The 21,330-nt window shown below is 31.8% G+C and overlaps 1 protein-coding gene and 1 long non-coding RNA gene across 2 annotated transcripts; one reads left to right on the top strand and one right to left on the bottom strand.

Annotated features, from left to right (window-relative positions):
* Positions 1 to 7,612: 7,612 nt before the first annotated feature.
* Positions 7,613 to 8,887, top strand: LOC107491047 (uncharacterized). Its single transcript, XR_008009479.1, has 3 exons — positions 7,613 to 8,066; positions 8,174 to 8,266; positions 8,399 to 8,887. It is a non-coding gene; the product is annotated as an uncharacterized LOC107491047 (long non-coding RNA).
* A 1,809-nt stretch (positions 8,888 to 10,696) lies between these two features.
* On the bottom strand, positions 10,697 to 19,747 carry LOC107491332 (ABC transporter A family member 7). Its single transcript, XM_016112175.3, has 18 exons — positions 19,447 to 19,747; positions 18,993 to 19,374; positions 18,262 to 18,341; positions 17,976 to 18,120; positions 17,174 to 17,293; positions 16,976 to 17,100; positions 16,139 to 16,297; positions 15,752 to 15,914; positions 15,534 to 15,659; positions 15,354 to 15,437; positions 14,578 to 14,939; positions 13,242 to 13,442; positions 12,955 to 13,064; positions 12,766 to 12,850; positions 12,477 to 12,605; positions 12,243 to 12,348; positions 11,955 to 12,043; positions 10,697 to 11,420 (listed from the first exon to the last, which is right to left on the bottom strand). The coding sequence occupies exons 1-18, from the start codon at positions 19,522 to 19,524 to the stop codon at positions 11,121 to 11,123; spliced, it is 2,844 nt and encodes a 947-aa protein (XP_015967661.1). The 5' UTR covers positions 19,525 to 19,747; the 3' UTR covers positions 10,697 to 11,120.
* Positions 19,748 to 21,330: the final 1,583 nt, after the last annotated feature.

The following is a 21,330-nucleotide window of genomic DNA, read 5'->3' as shown; positions in this document are numbered from 1 at the left end:
GTGGCAAAACGACGTCGTTTCGGGGAGGACAAATTCGTCCCCACTTAGACAGAGAATGCAAACGGCGTCGTTTTCATGTTGGGGACCTATTTGTCTTATAATAGTATCTTAGGGGACCTATTTGACCTATAATTTGTGATGTTAAAAGAAGCTATATTTACTTCAACGCAAACTTTAAAAACACATTGACATTGGTCTGTTCATTTATCAAAATGGAAACATAAATCTGAGAACTCAAACATGTTAACCACACAAATATTTGGCTTCAATAGCAACACAAACCAAATCAAGTCAAAGAAGGTTTATTTTCTTTAACACAAACTAAACGAAACCATTCTAAATAACATAACGTCTTCTTCCTCCAACATAACAAAAGGTGGTAACATAACTAAGACAATAACTTTCACACTAACTCTTAGAAGTATCATTTCTTGAAAGACTGGTTCAACCCTCGTGTGCAACAAGTGGCACAGTATCTAAGTTGTTCAAATTCATTCCAATACGAGGGTTGAACCAGTCTTTCAAAAAATGATGCTTGTAACAGCCCAGACCACCCGCTAGCACGATATTGTCCGCTTTAGCCCACAAAGCCTCACGATTTTACCTTTGACGATAGGGATGCTAGTCGAAACCCCCATACTCACTCGTCAAAACGCGTTATGCTAGGGAGAGGTATCCGCATCCTTATAAGGCATGCTTCATTCCCCTCCCCAACCGATGTGGGACCTACAATCCACCCCCCTAAGGGAGCCCAGCGCCCTCGCTGGCACATCGATTCGGGCTCTGACTCTGATACCATCTGTAACAGCCCAAACCACTCGCTAGCACGATATTGTCCGCTTTGGCACACAAGGCCTCACGGTTTTGTCTTTGACGATAGGGATGTTAGCCGAAGACCCCCACACTCACTCGTCAAAACGCGTCATGCTAGGGAGAGGTATCCACACCCTTATAAGGCATGCTTCGTTCCCTTTCCCAACCAATATGGGACCTTACAATGCTTCTAAGCATTAGTGTGAAAGTTGTTGTCTTAGTTATGTTACCACCTTTTGTTATGTTGGAGGAAAATGTGGATGGGGACCAAAATGTCCTAAAGGTGACATGTCACAATTAACCTGACACGTCACCACTTTAACCGGATCAAACGGTTTTGGGGACGTATTTGGGGGATATCTGAGAACCTTAGGGTCAAAATCTTAGTTAAATTTTGTGGGGGACAAAACTGTCGGATGGTAAATTTCTTGGGGACCTATTTGGGGTATTACTCTATTATTTATCTTGAATCGGATGGAGAACTGAATAAAGAGCAATTAAAAACTTACACAAATGTTTAGTATTAAATAATAATTTTTTTTGGTTTTGTTTTTTTTATGCTTTTTTTTGTTCTGTTTTGTTCAAGAAATTAAATTCTGAAAAAATAATTTTGGTTCTTAAATTATTGTAGGATTATAAGAGATGAGTTCAGAGAATGTTTAAAACGATTTTAAAAAAAGTGTTGATAAACCTTTATGAAAATTTTTAATAAAAAAAGATAAAATTAAAGGTGGTGGAAATCTTGAATTTCAATGTAAATTTTGCAAAATTTTATTCAGTGGTTCTTTCACTAGAGTAAGAGTGTATTTATTGAGGATTTTAGGAAAAGAAATTAGATTTTGTGCAAAAGTTATATCAACAAAGCTTGAAGAACTTAAGAAAGTTGATAGTGAAAGTACATTGTTGCATGAAAGTAAAAAGGCTAAGTCAATTCCTCTTCCACCCTTATCTAATGCAAGTGAATTTGATTCAAGAAAAAGAAGAGCTACTGGACCTTTGGACAAAACTTTTAATGTGAATACAAGGGAGACTCTAGATTTACATATTGTTAGAATATTTTTTTCATCTGGATTACCTTTTCATCTAGCAAAAAATTCGTATTTTGTCAAAACTTTTTCTTATGCTGCTAATAATTATATTAATGGTTATATTCCTCCTAGATATAATAAATTGAGGACAACTTTACTTGAGAAAGAGAAGCAACATGTGGAGATAATGTTAGAACCTACTAAGAATTCATAGAGTGGAAACGGAGTGAGCATTGTAAGTGATGGATGGAGTGATTCCCAAAGGAGGTCTTTTCTTAAGTTTATGGCTTAACTGAAAGTGGGCCTATGTTTTTGAAAGCTGTAGATTGTTCAGATGAGATCAAAGACAAGGATTATTTTGCAAAGCAAATAAGAGATGTGATCAGAGAAGTCGATCTCTCAAATGTAGTGCAGATTGTGACTGATAATGTGCCGGTTTGTAAAGCTGCTGGTTTATTGATTGAAGCTGAATTCCATCTGTTTATTGGACTCCTTGTGTTGTTTATACTCTCAACCTTACCTTAAAGGATATTTATGTAGCTAAAAATACAAAGAAGAATAATTTTGTTTATCAAGAATGCTCATGGATTACTCAAATTGCTGAAGATGCTTCTTTCATAAAAAATTTCATTGTTAATCATCATATGAGGTTATCTATTTTCAATGAATTTAATACATTAAAGTTGCTTAATGTTGCTCCTATTCGATTTGCTTTTATTATTGTGATGCTCAAAACATTTAAATTGTTAAAACAAGGACTCAAAAAGATGGTTATAAGTGAGAAGTGGTCTTCATACAAGGAAGATAATATTGGCAAAGTTGAGTTTGTTACAGAAAAGATTTTGAGTGAAAATTGGTAGCAAAAAATTGAATATATTCTTGCTTTCACAAATTCTATTTATGATGTTTTAAAAAGTACAGATATGGATGTACTTACTCTTCATTTGGTCCATGAGATGTGGGATTCAATGATAAAAAAGGTAAAAAGTGCTATATATTTCTATGAAAGAAAAGATAAACAAGAGACATTGTCCTTCTACAATATTATGCACTCAATATTAGTTCAAAGATGGACACAAAGTAGCACACCTCTTTATTGTTTAGCACATTCATTGAATCCAAGGCAACCTTTTATTTATAAGCGAAGATAATTGAATTATTACTAATTTCTGTTTAACCACTAATTATATAGGTATTATAACCACTAATGGTTGAGATAAGATCCTACATGAGTTTCTTCTCATCAAGATATTGAGATCACTAATGAGAAAGTTAAATGCTTGAAGAGGTATTTTTGTGATGAAGAAAAGAGGAGAAAGGTAAACATTGAATTTGTAAGCTTTTCTGATGGTAGAGGTATCTTTGATGATTATGACTCTTTGAATGATAGAGACAGTTAATACAAAATTTTAGTAGCTAATTCATGATGGTAAAGCAAAATTTCTTTGATCAATTGTTCTTAGGCTATTAGGACAACCATCTTCATCTTATTGTGAAAGGAATTGGAACACTTATTCTTTTATCTATTCCCTAACAAGAAACAAGTTGAAGCATAAATGTACAGAAAATTTAGTATTTGTCCACACTAATCTTCGTCTTCTTTCAAGAAAAATTCCACAATACAATAAAGGAGAAACTATGATGTGAGATATTGATGGAGATGTTTTTTCACCAATTGATGAAGAAAATGGTGTTCTTAAAGTTAGTCACCTTTCTCTTGATGAACCAGAGTTAAAAAGAGTAACTTTTTTTAATGATAAAGATATCAACCATATATGAAAAATAATATGACTTTAGATAACTTTTTTTTTGTGTACATGTGATGTACAAAATTTTTATTATTTCTATTAAGATATATAAGTTTAAGATTTTATCTTTTGAATACCTATTACATTTTAAAAAAAATGCGTATCATATAATTATTTTTTAAAATATCTCTATTAAGACATATCTCTATTTAATGAATATATTATATTATTAATATATGCGTATCCTTGTGTTCGACAACTTTTTAAAATTTGCGTATCACTGTATTATATTCTATATCTATATTTATGTCTGTACTTCATAGCTGATATTGAATGAAAAATTAAAATTGACTTCGTTCTTAACATCAGCGACAACAGCAATCATTGGAGAATGCAGTTACGTCTTCTGCCACGAGAATGCAACATTAATTATTGAATTGGACAAGTTGAATCTATTTTCATTTGAACTCTTATCTTTTATATTTATGGTTCATTTATTATTTCCTTATTTATTTGTATTTAGAAACTGATATTTTTTTAAATGAATCTAAAATAACTCAAATTATTGTAAAACCAATATAAATTTATTGAAAGATCTCAGAAAATATCTTTTTGATATCTCAAAATCTGGATTAACAAAATATAAAACAAATTTGTTATTTAAGGACGCTAACTTAAATTTTCATGACACGTAAATAAAGACCTGAAAAGCTTTTTAAATTTATTTAGATAAAAAAGAAATTAAGTACCTTTTAGTCTTTTTTCATATAGATTTTACAACTAAAATAAAATACTTATTTTTTTGAAAAATTCTCTTGTTAACTTTTAGTTAAAAATTAAAACTATTTGATTTAACTATTATTTCTAATAAAAAAAATTCATGAATTTGCTGTGGCAACACCCAACCAGCCAGGTAATCAACATTCAATCAGTCAACTACCAGCCAATTTGTCATTAATTAAAATATTTTTTTATTTTAATAAATAATAATATATATTATATCTAAATTATTTTTGTTAAGAATCAAATTGAACACGCTGACACGTGATGGTATTTAAATGTGTCCAAACGGGTCCATAAAAAAAAATTTTTATTTTTATTTACACACGGTTAGACACAACGAAGCAACTCAACGAAGTTTGTGCTTCATAGGTAAAAAAGTCTACGAACTCAATTAATATGGAGTTACAGTGGCTCACAGAATTTCCAGCAAGAAGAGTGAAGACAAATTTGATGACCTAAATAGAACTGTTACTTAAATCTTTTTATTAATAGTAGATATAGACTTATTTATTGTAATTTTTTATAACAGGAGTACATAAGAAGTACAAGAAATAATAACTCAACAAATATTTTTTTTAAAATGAGAAGAATTTATTTTTCTCTCAATTCTTTTATGGATGCGCATCCAGTGTGTGAATAAGGATCAAACTGCACTTGTTCACCGCTTGAGGACGCTGCTTATGTTCTTTTTGAGAATCACCATCTTATGATGAAGCACCGGTGGTTCTTGATGAGAATCCAATTGCATTGTCCTTATTTTCTGTGAGAAATATATTTAAAATATTTACGTTTGAAGAATTACATCTCTTTATAGAGGTGTGACTTATTTAAAATTTGCACCTTGTTAAAAGGTTATTGTTATCTAGATTTTTTTTATTAATAATAGATACAGGTTTACTTGTAATTTTTTTATAGTGGAATTATATAAGGAGTACATAATATATAAGGTGCAATAATTCTTCTCATTTTAAAGAAAATGAAAAATCTCTTAAAAAGAATATTTGTTGAGCTATTCCACCTCATATACTATGTACTTCTTATATACTCCTACCGTAACAAAAATTACAACAAGTAAACTTACATCTACCAATAATAAAAAAATAATATAGAGAACAATAACCTTTTAACAAGTTGCAACCTTTGGATAAGTCACAACCACTACTAGAAAATTACTTATTACATATGGAAACACGATAAATTTTGTGAGAAAATTTTTATTGAAAACAAAAGAAAATGAATTAGCATGAATTACAGACAGAAAAGACAATCTGTCGATAATTCTGTCAGAAAAAATTATTTTTTTGTAGAAAATAGTTACCGATGAAAAATCCATCTGTATTTAGGTTTATCATACTCTGCTTTTGTGTTTCGTGAATCTGCGGATTTACTCTAATTTTGATATTTTTTTTGCAATCGGAGCTTTTTTTTTTACCTAAAATTCATAGTTTTTAGGTAGAACACTTAGTGGTAGGCCATTGCTTTGACCGAAGACTCTTTCACTTATTATCATTCTATGGCGGTTAATTTTCTATATGGTTATTATTTGCTTGGACTAACAAAAGATCATATTAAGACAACAGAACAAGTTAATGCTGCACTTGTTGAATGCAAAAGTTTGAAGCTTGATGGCCGTTATCAGTGGAGGTATACTTACTTTTTTGGAACTTCATATGTTGCTTAATGTTGAGTTTTAAAAGAGGTTTCTAACCATTGAGATGTATGATGTTTTAGGTGATACATGAAACACGGATGTTGCGCAGCTTGCAGAAACTTTTGCAGTAGCAAAATGCCCTACAAAGGTATATTACTGGTGGCTCTGGACTTCTGTAATAATGTTGACCTATGCGAAACAATGGCATAATATCTTTTGTTATTCTAATTGATTGGTTTAATAGACTAAGGTATTGGGATTGTGCAGGTGGTTGGTGTTCCTGTAACTTTGAATGGAGATCTTAAGAACCAGTTTGTTGAAACCAATGTTGGTTTTGATACAATTTGCAAGGTACTTGTCCTTCGAACTTCAGTTTACATGATTCTCAAGTTTCAATGTATGATGAAGCACAATTAATATGGTTCTTTTTAGGCTTTATATAGGAAATATGTTGCTATTTCAGAAGCTGATAATGTTGATTATTTCTGATGAGTTTAGAAAACTCAGATTTATTTTGATAATGAACAAACATTATTGAAACCGCCTATTTTCCCTATTATTTGAACATTCCATTTTAAGAGTTTGGTCTAATTTAAATTATTAATATATTTTATTATTTTTAAAAATGATATTTTTATATTTACAAATACACATATGACATTTGTTTACATGGTAAACGAATCATTTTGAATGTATCTTGTTTACACGTTAAACAAATTACGTGTATTTTTTTTAAATTTCATATATATCGTTTACAATATAAACGAAATATATTCATAATTATATCGTTTACAGTATAAATAAACGAGATAAGATTGGGAAATGCATTTTTGTAGTAATTTTTATAATTATTTATTCTAATAAATAAAATATTTATTTAATTTATTTAAATAAATCCCATTTTTATTAACTTCACAGCTTTTTCTATTTTATTTTTTTTTCCTTCCATGTATTTATATTTTTTTTATAACTTAGTTTTTTTCATTTTTAATGTAATTCACAAAAGCATATTCTTAGAATGTTTTTCACTATATTCAATCATTCCACATGTTAATTTTCAATTTTTGGGTCAATCTTTAACCACTTTTGGGCACCATTATCTTAGTCACCAGAGAACTCCCCTATTGTAAATGTACCAAATTCTGTGAAATGCTTCTTTCTAACATATGCTCAAAGTTATTATGTTCAACCAATTAAAGAGTATGTCAAAGTTATTTATTTTCCAATTTTTATTTATTTATTTTGTGTTGTATCTATGCAAATTCTTCCAAGTTTCTAGAATAACATAATGATATGGTTTTTTAATAGTTCTGTCTAGTTCATCCTTTCTTGTATTACCTTTTGCAGGTTATATGGAATTAATGTTTGTGGTGGAGGGGAATATGAAACGTTAACTCTTGATTATCCTGTCTTCGTTGTAAGTTCATACTGTCTCTCTTTTGGCTATGTAATATTTGGATTATTTGTCCTACCTTCCTAGTGCTCTAGCTGGTCCACTATATATTATGAATTTGGAGCTATTCCTTACATATTTGTTACCGTTCATAAAGTTGGTCTTAATTAGCTTTCATTCATATTGATGTCAATTTTGTGACCACACTGAACTTGAGAGTTCAATCTTGTAATTGTTACTCATTTTGCTTCAATTTTAATCCCTATTTGTATTTCTATTTTCTTCTTTCATCATAATATTCCTTTGAATCTCCAGAATGCTCGAATTGTGCTTGATGAATATCAAGTTGTGAGACACTTTTCAGATTCTATAGCTCCTGTTGGAATCCTTCATCCCTTGGAATTTTCATTTGGAAAAGAAGGTAGATATTCAATCTTTAATATCACCAGAGAACATAAGTGAAACTTCAGTTCAGAAACTGGGAACTGTGTTTGAAGTGGAAGACACTTTAGAAAGATGTGAAGACACATTTAAGCCGTTGGATTGCAGTGCTGACCCAATTGATGACCTAGCACATAAATTTAACATCTCAAGAACAAATAACAAGAGAACACTCTCCTTAAGTTGCTAGTTACAAGATTCATGCAACGGTGGTCTTCATTATTTTCCTGTTTATTTTCAGATTATTTCAATGCCTCGTTATATTTGTGCATAGTTTCTTTCCTTGACGGACATGTATCTTATTTTTCAAGAGCAGATTTGCGGGAAGATTTGATGACTGTTTTGGCAAAAATTGAATCACTATTAGCTGGCTTTGGCTTTGGGTGGGATAATGTTGTCTATGTTGCAGGTAATTGATTTATTTATTCAATTTTATAAGCTTACTTCAAAGAATGTAATTAAATAATTCAAATAATAATCTCACTTTTAGGTACATTTGGATACTTGTCTCCTGAGTGTTTCCAACGCCTGACCGTTACAGATAAATGTGACGTTTACTCCTTTGGTATGGTTCTACTTGTAATGGTATGCATGAAGGAGAAGGATTTGTTTCTTAATAAGGCCAACATGTTTGGTAACCAACATTTGGAGGGGAAGAGTGAAATCAAATACTTAGAGAAGTTCATTGATGATCAAGTTCAACCATGGAATGTAGTAGCCTTTATGTAGCGATTCCCAATCGAAGAGATCATTGATCCAACCCTTAGGGGAAAGATTGCACCAGAGTGCTAGGAAGTATTCATGGATGTTACACAAAGATGCTTGAAGCATGAACCTGATGGCTTTATTTTCAACTATAAAATTACTTTTGGGATAAATTAGAAGACAACTACAGATGGTGTAGGTTCTTATTTTTATTACACTGAGAAAAGCTCAGTATTTGATTAATGGCCTGAGTCAATACACTTTGTTGATGTATGGTCGTTACTTATTATAGTTGATATATCAATACACTTTGTTTCTGTTTTGAATTATATTGACTTGCTTGTTTATAGTACTTTTCTTTTAGTTTGATAATACGATGAACTTGTTTAAATTTATATTTATTTTGTATGAAATCAGGTTTATTTTGTAATGAAAAAATCTAAAAAAAATTCTGTTTTACTTTACAGATGGATTTACAGATGAATTTTCTGTCTGTTTTACTTTACGGATATATTATATATGAAAATTCAATAATCAATATTACTATGATTTTGATTCGATATTCTAGATGCTTTTAATTTGTTTCAGAATCTTTCAGGAGCAACTCGCCTTGCTTATATGACTAACTACTTATTACTTGAAATAAAAATCACAAATTTACAGTTAGTGACACAGCATTAACAGCTACAACCTTATACATATGGACTCCATATTAGTCTTACTGAATATAAAGATATAGTTGGCTGAGCTAGATTTTGCAATATTCTGTGACAATTTTCACAGTGAATTGCAGCATTTTCGGTTTGTTATCTCATCCAACAAACAATTAACGGTGTTCTTCAATGCCTATTGCAAACGCAGCTGGTTCTATTGATGGCCTAACCAAACAAAATATAGTTACTTGAACTGTTGTGTATAAAGCATTATTCATTTTTTTCTGAATTAGTGTCTAGAATAGTACAGTTGAAATTAAAGAAGAGGAAGCATGTGTTAAGCTATATATATGTGAGGTTCATTTGAATAAGGGAAGACATATAACAATAACAGTACCTTTTGGTGTTCTTTATTGGAGGAAGGGGTATGGAAGGGAGGGAGTTAAGCATGTACAGGTATGGAGGAACTCATGCAGACTTAGCCTTTTAAGCGTTCAATGAGGTTTCTGCTGACAAGTCTTGAAGATGAGTTAAGGGAAGTCCCTCCTTCACACATTCATCGTACTTCTCAAGAGTGGCCACTATGTCACTGAAGTCCGGCCTCTTCCATGGGTTCGCCGCCCAGCAACGCTTTATGAGGTGTGCTAGTGCTGGCTGCCAACTCGCCGGCAGTGGTGGCCTCTCATTCTGCTCCAAACACAATTTGCAATTAGGCCTTCCTTTATTATTAAGTAGTGAGGTGCACAAAGATTTTATACATGCATTAATTCAATTTAATACCTATTCTAGGGTCCTTAAATTACTCCATATTTCTATGTCTGGAGTGTTAGCTACTGTGCTATGTAATAAGTAATAACTGACCACAATAAATGTATTAAAAACTAAACTTACATTTATTTTAGAGTAAAATATCGTTTTTGTCCTCGATGTTTGGGTAAATCCTATTTGTGTCCCTAACGTTTAAATCGTCCTATTTGTATCCCTAATGTTTGTAAAAGTGATTCAATATTATCCTGCCGTCAATTACACATTATGAAAGCTTTAGTTTGAGTTTTAAAAATCTCTTCTTGAAGTTAGAATACAAATGTCTGGGATAGAATCGACGATCCACTCCGAAAATTAGCTCATCAAAAGTTGAAACTAATTCCTACAACATTTACATAATTCACTTTTTTAGGGACATAATTGAATCTAAACACAAATAGTGGGTATAATATTAAAATCGAACACATCCAAGTAAGACATAATTGAGAATGAATACAAATATAATTGAAAAATATAATCTAATTTGTTAGCATAATTGATAGTAAGATAACATTGAATCACTTTTATAAACGTTAGGGATACAAATAGAACGATTTAAACGTTAGGGACACAAATAAGACTTATCCCAAACGTTGGGAACAAAAACGATACTTTACTCTTTATTTTATTAGTAAGTTTAAAAGACACATATTAGCTAAATTAAAAAAATACATATATATGAAACACATGTGAAAGAATATTAAATAAACAAATAATGACAATAATTTTCTTTTAATACACTGCTTATATTGAAATTCAAATCTATAACCTAATTTGTGAAATTACATATAATAGATGACCCACTCCTTACAGCTAAATAATTATTATTACAACTATATATATAAACAAACACATTTGGGAACTACATATAATAACATGACGTAGCCAACTAATGAAACAAAATGTACATCTAAATAACCTGCCCAAACTAGAAGTAAAAAGCTTTAAATCCAGAAACAATCTGTTTAAGAAACACTAAATGTGAATACTTTTGTGGTTGGGATTTCAACTGCGATTCACCAATGAGAGGATTAGCTCTTTCATAAACCATGCCACCAATTGTATATAGCAGGATGTTGAAGTGTGTAATGTGTATTGAATTTAAGACAATTTCTCAAATGCCTGAGCGTCACGGGCAACCTTGATGAAGACATCTTCCAATGTGGTGTCAGCTAAACCCCATGCAGAGACTGTGAAGTTTCGCTTTGCAGTTTCGACGGCTCGGAACACACTAGCTATCCTGACCTCTTCTTTGGGGAGCTCAAACTTCTGGGTGCCAGAGATGTGGTAAACCTTCTTAGCAGCCGGGTAGAGTTGTTGCACCATGCTCTCCACATCTTTCTCATGATCCATAGTTGTTGTCATTGTGAACACATAAGTTCCCCCATATCTGGCTTTCAGCTGTGAGAAACCAACACAAGTATACACAAGCATGGTTTAGATATGTGCAAGTTCTAATTTGCCGATGATTTTGAAGATTAATATTGCATTTAGTTTGCATTTTCATTTTCTGTTTTCATTTTCAATATTCTCTTGTTTTCAAAATTTTGTGGAAAAATAAAAAACAGAAACAGGATTTTATTATTTTTATTGTTTTCTCTTTTTACTTCACAGAATCCTAAAAACAAAAAACCCTTAAATTGAATATAGAAAATAAAAATACAAATCAAGCACAGGTAAGGAAAAAATACTGTCCTTACATAATGTGAAAAATGTCTACATGCATCAACATTGAACTCTTAAAATTTCATCCTATGGAGCTTATTATCGAGAATGAAAGTAAAATGTCTATGGCAATAGATGGCCCTAAACCCATTTATTGAATTCATAGCGTGTACTTGAGTTAGCTTATTTCATGTTCAAATATTTGTAGATAATTAATACGAACATAAGGAATTGGTTTTGTTAAAGCATATATCACTTTATGTATCATACCTCCTTTGGATTTCCTATGCACTGCAAGCTACCATCGACAAATATTCCTAACCGATCACATAAGACCTCTGCCTCTTCCATGGAATGTGCTGAAAATAAAGCATGTAAACAAGTTGAATCAATGTATTTATGCATAAAGTAAGGAAGAAAACATTTTAATCATGATGTTATGTAACAATAAGCTAAAATATCCAATCCAAGAAAGCAAGCAGAACAATGGATATAATAGTAACACAGCAGCAGAACAATTTGTATCAGTGCTTCAAAAACCAATGTGTATGAGCTTACTGGTGAGGATGATAGCACGATCCTGTTTCGCGCGCCTAACAACATTCCACAAGTTGTTTCTTGATGCTGGGTCCAATCCAGTACTTGGCTCATCCATGTAAACAACCTTTAACAAATTTATTAGTATTCACAAAATTAGATTACATAGCATGAATACTCTATTTCTTTCTTCTTCTTTTTTTTTTCATTCGTCCAAATTTATATGTAATAGAACTGTTTTGGCAGAAACCATACTCTAGGATCCCCAATCAATGAAATTGCAACACTAAGCCTCCTCTTCATTCCCCCACTGTATTTTCCAGCATGTTTATCAGCAACTCCTCCATGGAAAAGGTTTACACTCTTCAATGATTCTTCCACTGCCTGTAGCATTAGATTGGGAAATTAAGTACTTCTCAAGTCTTATCCGCTACATAAATGTTTGAAGAGATAGTTGTACAATTTGTATCCACACTTTCTCTCGCTCAATACTCGAATCTAACAATTTAAGAACCTCTCAGATTATAATGTCAAGCAAGCTTACTTGTGTTAAGGCTGAACCCTTAAGATTCTTAAGTCTTCCATAAAAGAGTAGATGTTCTCTTCCTGTCAGGGTTTCCCACAGCAAGCTATAATATCAGATTTAGAAGGAGAAAAAAACATTAAATTTCTCATTCGTTATAAATGCAAGATGAGATAGAGAACATAAAAATAGGAGGAGAATCCAACTTACTCATGTTGTGGACAGACACCCATGCTAGTATATATTCCATCCATATGAGTTCTTATGTCCAGACCTTGAACAAATGCTGTACCAGAGGTTGGCTTTGTGAGGCCGATCATCTGTAAGCATGATCAAGCTGGTCAGGTTTCAAAATTAAGGAGAACCGGTCAATAAAAGCACAACATTCATGGCATTTTATCAAATATCTTTAAGTATTCATAAATTGGAATTCTTCTTATCAAGGTATTTTATAAAATTATTCTTTTCTCCTACAAAATAGACTCGCTTTAACTGACCATATTGATAAAGGAGGTCTTCCCAGCACCATTGGGACCAAGCATACCGAAGCATTCCCCGTTGGGCAAAGCAAGGGATAAGCCTCTTACTGCAAACTTCTCTGGATTACCATCCCTCCCGGGATAGACCTTTTTTAGGTTGTCACATACGATTGCTTGATTAATAGTTGGTTCAAGTAGCAGTTGCTCCACCTTCTCCCTCTGAAGAGAAAAAAAAAAGAAATAAAAAAGAAAAAGTAACACATTAGTGTAACTAAGAAACCATATTGAGTAAGCTAAATCACATTTTCGGGGATGGGAAGATGCAGCGCATGGTTCTTCCACCAAAAAAATACCATTAGATTTATAGGATTTGGGTCCTCTAAAAGTCAAGAGACTTGAAAAATGAAAAACTGTTAGAATAACTATCCTCTGATCAATGACTTCCATAGTACGTGGGTACTCCATTATTTTATCACTTTATAAGTTTCCTCAATTTAAGGGTGCATTTGATTTGCGTTTTCATATTTTCTATTGTCTGGATTTTGTAAAGAAAAATGTAAGAGAAAAGGACAAATCGATCCTGACTTTTTGGTCCGCGGATATTTAAGTCCCTGAGGATTTAAAAATACATTTAAGTTCTCGACCTCTTCAAAATCTGGACATATCGATCCCTGAGTCTAATTTGTTCAATTTTAAAAACTCTCTTATGTCATCATCCGTATCAACCAGGTCAATACAACGAGAGTCACGTTTGATTTTTCCGTTGTGTTTGACTGACCCAAATGAACACGAAGGATCAATATGTCTAGGTTTTGAAAAGGTCAGGACTTAAATGTATTTTTAAATCCTCGAGAACTTAAATGTCTGTAGATCAAAAGGTCAATGATCTATTTATCCTTTTCTCAAAAAGTAAAAATAAGAGGTGAAGACAGAAAACAATATTTTATTGTTTTCACTTTTTCTTTCACAAAATCCAAAAACCAGAAAACACTAAAAATGAAAACGCAAACCAAACGCACCCAAGTGATCCAAAACAAAATGTATGCCTAGTCTAACTTTAATGTTGCATTCATGTTGAAATTTTTTCCACTAGAATATTTATGTAAATGCCTAGAGTTACTTTTTCACTAATGGAATCAACCCATGCCTATATTAAACTTCACCAAGCTATGCCAAGTTATTCAAGTATTGTGCATTTGTACATAATACTACCACTATTCACAGGTAGCATCATCACACCAAATTCTAAATCTAGAAAGCAAAACCCTTTACTGATGGACATCCATTTTTTTCTATCCAGATAGGATCCTGCTTTTAATTTCTATAATCAGTAATCAAGACAAGTGAAACTCACCTCTTGGCTAACATCAGGTTTATCCATCTGAATGAAAACTTTAGATCCCTGCTTTCCCAAACTAGGCTTCCGAAAAGAAGAGAGCGGCTTTTTCTGAAACCTTTTCAAGAAAAAGAAGGGACCTTTTGCACTTCCAGACAAAAAAACTTGATCAATGTAATAAGCAAAGAAAAGGACGAATATCCATTCGACAAACATGATAATTAAGACATCCTTCATGCCATTTGTGCTATTGCTTAGATCTCCCCAGCGCATACCATGAGTTTCCAATTTATCCCCACTGAAGGCAGATTGCGAAAACTCATACAGACCACGATATAAACTAAAACCAGGATACAATTCCAAAACAATGATCCACCCTCCTGAGAAGTAGCAAAGGCAATCAATAAGATAGAATAATGTTTATGTAAAGACAACTGATACGAGACACATAAAGATCACTGACATGAAATACAATACAAGTACATGTAAATTCTAATGACAATAATCATGTTAGTCCATTGGTTACTAAAGGATTAAACGTGGTGTTCCCTTCAATTCATCAATACAATGTTAAATGCCAACCCACATCATTCAATGTGACTCTGCTCATCTTGAACAAAACCCACATCACAGCCGTTTTTGTCAAGAAATTTAGAGAATGTGTAATTATTATGATGAATATTTCATAGAAAATTGTCTAATTCTGTCAAAAAACAATTAGCATCCATCCATCTAGCAATAATTCCTTCAGAATGACCATACATGAATGATCAAAGATGGGTGAACCAACTTACTTGGGAATGATGTATCCTGAACAAAAAACTGGAAAAGAAAACCACCTAACAGCCCAGTTCCAAATACCCCTATGTATGCAGTTACTGCAGTTATTTAAAAACGCATCAGAAATCTGATCCGAGAAGAGAAAATATTCATCAATTGATTTCGTGAACAATGTGGAGTAGTTATCATCAAACCTGTAGCAGTCTTGACATTTGAAAACATGGAAGCCAATAGAAATGCCAGCGAAATTTGTAAATTTATATAGATGAAGTAAAACACGAATTGGATGCTGTAGTCATTCTTTGTAAAGAATTTTAACCCTGAAATTGAAAACCCAGTTGAATTGAAGAGAAATGGAAAAAGTTGGAGGGAAAAAAAATGAAAGGAAATAGTTTGCTGGTTACATTCTTACCTATGCCTGAACCAAATAGCACAAAACACAGCATGTAGATCACAGATAGTGCAAGAAAATAACCATATGAAATCATCCAATATGGTCCATCACTAAGACCATGCATTTTCATCATGATTCTTAACTTTTGTTGCTTCTCATAAACTAGAGATGTTAGAACAACCTACATCAATAAATGCACATGTAAATAATTAAGGATTGTGTTTGATTGTGAAATTTGATTATTCTAGATACACTTTTACAACTTTATAATTTTATACAGTAGAAAAAAAAAGCTGAGAACTGAATTTAATCAGATGCTACTTGATTTAGCTTTTACAAAATAAAAAAAAAAAAAAAAAAAAAAAAAGAAAGGCTGAAACTGAATTAGTTGTTATAAACTCTTACAGGGAAAAGCTGTAGGACGACCCATGTAAAGAAGAGACCACCCAAAAGAGAAGCCAAATCAAACTTGATTTTGGTCTCAGGTTTTGGCATTTCCTTCACAAACTCAAACAACAGTTTGGTATTAGGACCCATCAAAAATTGAAGGTAGGCATTTGATACCTGCAAGAGAAATACAGACATGTCAGTCCCTTCATAATCTGTCAGGTGCACAAAGATACTCAAATGTTAATTAAAGTGGAAAAAGGAACACTATAACACCAAAAATAAGCATCACTTATCATCTTAGAAACAACGGTTAATTTTAGCCATTGATTAATTTCAAATTTTCAAAACAACAGTAACTGAATACTTCCTTCATTTATCACCAGGATCATGATTCCACTTACTAATTACTACTTACTCAAATATGCTTTTCAAAAATAGTAACGATTAAACAAGGGTCTTGTCAAGAAACTGCATAGTTTCCTGGCTAATCCAAATCTATTCTTGCAACACTGATCAGTCAATTATCTGTTTTGACTTTTAAATATGTGTTCAATTAAGAGAATAAATAACAACTAATAGATTCACTACATTGACTAACAAGTAAGTAGTAATTTTATATACTGAGGACTGAGAGCATTCGAGATAACAATCAATTTGGTCCCTGAGTTTTGTAACCAAATCGGGTTAGTCCCTCCCATACATTCCATCTTGATGCCGTTAATGGGATGCTGATGTAAACCGTTCAGTATCAAATTGATTATTATCTCAAGAGCATTGAGTTTCACATGCTTTATCAATTATTCTGATAATAACAATGAGGATGTACAAATAGAAGAAATCTTTTACATATACCAGATTTACGGAACGAGGAACCCTTGCCAATGCAATAGGATCAAAGCCAGTGTCATTTTTGTAGGTTGAGTTGTACCATATGCTGACATTATATATATTGTGATTGGAATTTAGAAAATCGTAACCTGTTAAAAGAATATAAAAATAAGTATACCCTTCCAAAATGTATATAAATAGAAGTAAATCATAAGTATCGACCTGCAGCTATCTCATTGATCTGTCTCTCGGAGTTCCCTTTTCGATAACCTTTATATAGTTCATTGTTCACTTCAGAAGGACTATTACGCCACAAAGGTAAAACCTGAGCACATGTTACCTCTAAAGAGAGTTGGAAAAAAATATATAGCATTAGATACAAACCTTGAACATAACCAACCTAGATATTCAAAATGACTTTACCCTATGAGTGTGTAAAGAAAAGGATTAGTATACTCCATGCAAACAAATAAAATGATTTGCGGGAGCACTTATTTGCCACAAGAGTAATATCCTTATGAAAGTGATTCAAATGCATCCAAAAAGTTGCAACCATGGCCTTTGGACATGTAAACAAGAAACTCTAGTGCAGTATTTTATCTTGTATACTTTGTCCATATACATCATAGAGCATCATCTATGATTAAGTAACTTTCCCATTGACTGTTAAGTAAGTTTAATGATCCTTAATTAAATTTTCTCATTGACAAAGTAAATACTCTATGATTAGTCAAACTGCATCAAGCAAGCACTAAGCTACATACACAAACCAATAAATTATGCAAAGGCCAATTATAAAGCATTTCTTCCACTTCTGATACCATTATCATAACTTCCAGCTAGTTCAATTACTCTTCAGCACATGCATATTTTTCGATGATTCACAAACAAGAATGGCAAAAGGGATTGTCAATTTTCATTATAAAGACCGCATAAACAGCACAGCCATAAGCCCATAACTATATTCACTTTTCAGTTACCACTTTCATACACGAAACCTTATCAATACAGGAATGTCCCATACCTTGCTGTATACTATAGGATTCTATCTGGAGTGGAAAGGAAAATGTAGAGTTCTCTGTGCATTGCTTTTGTAGATAATAAACAGGAAGGCCTGAAAAGAAAGCGGATTCAAGAAAATTGGTGTTTTCTGTCTTTGATGCTGATCCCTATTATGATATTTGCAGCAGTATCCAATTTTCACATAGAAAGAACACAAAAATTGAAATCAAAATTAGATTTACACTTAGAAACTAAAACTTTGCCATCAACAAGAGAACATTGTAAATTAAAATAAAAAAATAACTCACCAGCAGATCTGTGGCCAAACTAGCCATCACATTAGATGTATTCATAGTAAAGTTACTAGGGATCATATTCCTGTACAAAACTGTCAAAGAGAAGAAACGCACAGGTTTAAGAAATTTAAAAGTTTGAACCTCATCATGCTATTCAAGTAGTACGGAAGAAAAATTGGAACAAGTAACACAATGCAACTGTTTAGAGATTAATTTATAACTAGAAAAAATGGCAAGAAGTAATTCAATTTAAAGGCTACAATACAGCAGCAAAAAAAAAAAACGAAATAAGCACAAACAATAAAAAACAAAAACGAATTCTTAAGATGGCATTTAATCAAACCGACGTCGTTTAGATCCTGACTCTTGAAACAGTACAAAGACGCCGTTCTGCTCCTCCTTCTTATCTCTATTATAAAAAACGATAAACCCTTGAGCTTCCAAACTGCAATCCCTTCTCCCTTTTCCGTTTTGTTTCTTTGCCCAATTTGGATTTTAAAAATTCTGTTTACTGTAGTACTAGTTATCCAAAAGGTTTATGATCGTAACTGCTAAATTAAATCGCTGTGTTTTCTCATTCAATTGCTTACTTCAGATTTTATATTAATCACTTTGTGTATCTAGTTGCTTTGACTTATTTTCACGCATTTTTTGTTTTCTGTTTCTATGAATCTTTTGTTCTGATGCTTAACGGTTTTAATATTATGGCATGGCAATAGCAATGAATATATAGGTATACATACTTTGACCAAATGATTGGTTTTTTCCCGTGAAGAGCATGGTGATAGGACAAGAGCCGTTACTCCTGCAGGAGCGGTTTGGAAGATCGGACTCGGAAATAAAGTCAGCGGAGACGGCTCTGTAATTAGGGGCAGGCACTTGTTGCACGGGAGGCCACTCAGGAGGATTGGGAACGGCACAAGCACCAACTTGGTCCAAATCTGAGTACTGAGCACCACACACTTTCTCAAGGCACTGCCCATCTTCTGACTTGGTACAGGTGCAACCACACTTGTATTTGTCCTTGTCCAGCTGGTTGTCCACCAGCTTCTGGAGAAGCAGCAGCAGCAGGCACAGCACGAATGGGAACATGATTAGCCTCACATTTGTCTTCGCATTTCTCTTCTGCAAGAAACAAAAAAGAAATATTAATCTGGCTCCATATGAAGACAGAAGAAGAAGAGTTTGCTCAAGGACCTGGAATGTTAAATTCTTCCGGAGGAGAGCGTTTGCTTGAGTCCAGAAACTTGCAGGTTCGTTCGCATGATTATCCATTGTATCTCCTCTGTTTCTTTTCTTCTTCTTCTTCCTTTTTTTTTTTTTTTTCCTTTTTTTTTAGCTTTAAATATCCTTTGGAGTTTGGATTACACTCCAAGAAACTTGATTCTGCTTAGCCAAATTTCAGCGGAACATAAACCTCAACGAAATTTTGAACTCTTTCAAATGGTTTTATAGATTAAAAAAAAAATGCATATCATGGTTTTCTAATTTCTACTAAATCATCCCTCAACTTCAAGTTATTTTCGAGTGTGAACTGAGGCTTGCTTTGACTAGATAAGTAGTGAACCAATTATGCCGTATTGCCGTCTGTGGAGTCGCGACTCACGACAAATCCACAATGCCTCTAGTTCACTTGATGCGGAATTGCTGAGTAATTTATGGGTTTAATTCTTATGGTAATCTATATAATTTTATTTTATTCATTTTTAGTTAATTCTTTATAATTTAAAAATTTATAATTAAATTTATATATCAGTCTATGGACGAATTAATTTTCGTAAAAATGAAGTGACTAATATTTTTTATTGTATTTATTTTATATAAATTAACGTTAGTCAATTTTTTGTTTTTTATTGAATGTGCTGTTGGTCTTTAATTTTTCTTATTTTCATTATTATTATGTTCTATTGTTAAAAGTTTAGTTAAAAACAATTAGGTTTGCAATTTAATAGTTAAGGTTTTTTACATTGTTTATTTTAAAATATTTATTATTATTATTATTTAATATTTTAAATTTGACTATAATAATTGGAAAATACTAGTTATATTTATTTAAAAATAATTTTGCCCATAGTACGATTTTAAGTATTATTACCTTTTTTTTAATATATGTAACTTTAGTTTTGAACTATTATTATCAGGTAGAATATTTTATTTAATCTGAAATTTATGAGTTCTACTTTTATTTTTCTCCTTTTATCAATATAAAGGATTAGTTGTACAATATAGCATATATATAGGATTAGTTGTTAGCACTACTAATTTTTTGTCAAATAACATTGCTCACACTTTTAATTTTCTGTCGGATTATGTTAGGTAACGAATAATTTTTTTGAACAACTATCAATTAAATCAAAATACATTATATTTTTAAATTATTCACCTAAATCTTAATATTGGAATAACCATCCATACACCTAGTAAAATGAACATTCGATTTATTATTCACATTGTTTAGTATTTTCATTATTTACCTATATTTTATCTTTTCTAAATTATTCCTGTCTAATTTATTTTAGAGTTTTAAAAAATACTCTAATATTTATCATTAGACCCTATACTAATGTTTATTTACTATATATTACTATATTAGTGGTAGTAAAACTAATAAATAAATTAATATTGTTTGAAATGTAAATAAATAAATAAATTATTAGTATCATAACTAATTACGTCATAATTTTTTTCTATATCAAAAGAAAGAAGAAGAATTATTGTTATGAGTTTACAATTTACATCGATTAAGTATACTTAAGAACGAAAAGTTAATTAGTTATTCGAATTAATAATAATATTTTCATGTAATCCAAAAATAAATAATAATAAGTACTAAGGTTAACAATTTAAATTATATATTACATAAGTAATGCGAGTGTAACACTCTAAAAAACACAGCGTTATTATATTAGAGTGAAAGTTACCAACAAGCTCACTTAGTCCTTTTTTTTTTAATCCTATAACAATGTAACGAAGCATATAACGTCTTTTAATATATATAAACTAGTCCATCTTTTTGGCCTTTGGAAAAAATAGAAAGTGCAATATTCTTTAGACAATATTTATAATATAATAATTATTTTA

The sequence above is a fragment of the Arachis duranensis genome, chromosome 5 (genome assembly GCF_000817695.3).
Source record: "Arachis duranensis cultivar V14167 chromosome 5, aradu.V14167.gnm2.J7QH, whole genome shotgun sequence".
NCBI classification, from domain to species: domain Eukaryota; kingdom Viridiplantae; phylum Streptophyta; class Magnoliopsida; order Fabales; family Fabaceae; genus Arachis; species Arachis duranensis.
Note: the sequence above shows the minus strand (reverse complement) of the source record. Positions and strands in the feature narration are given on the sequence as shown.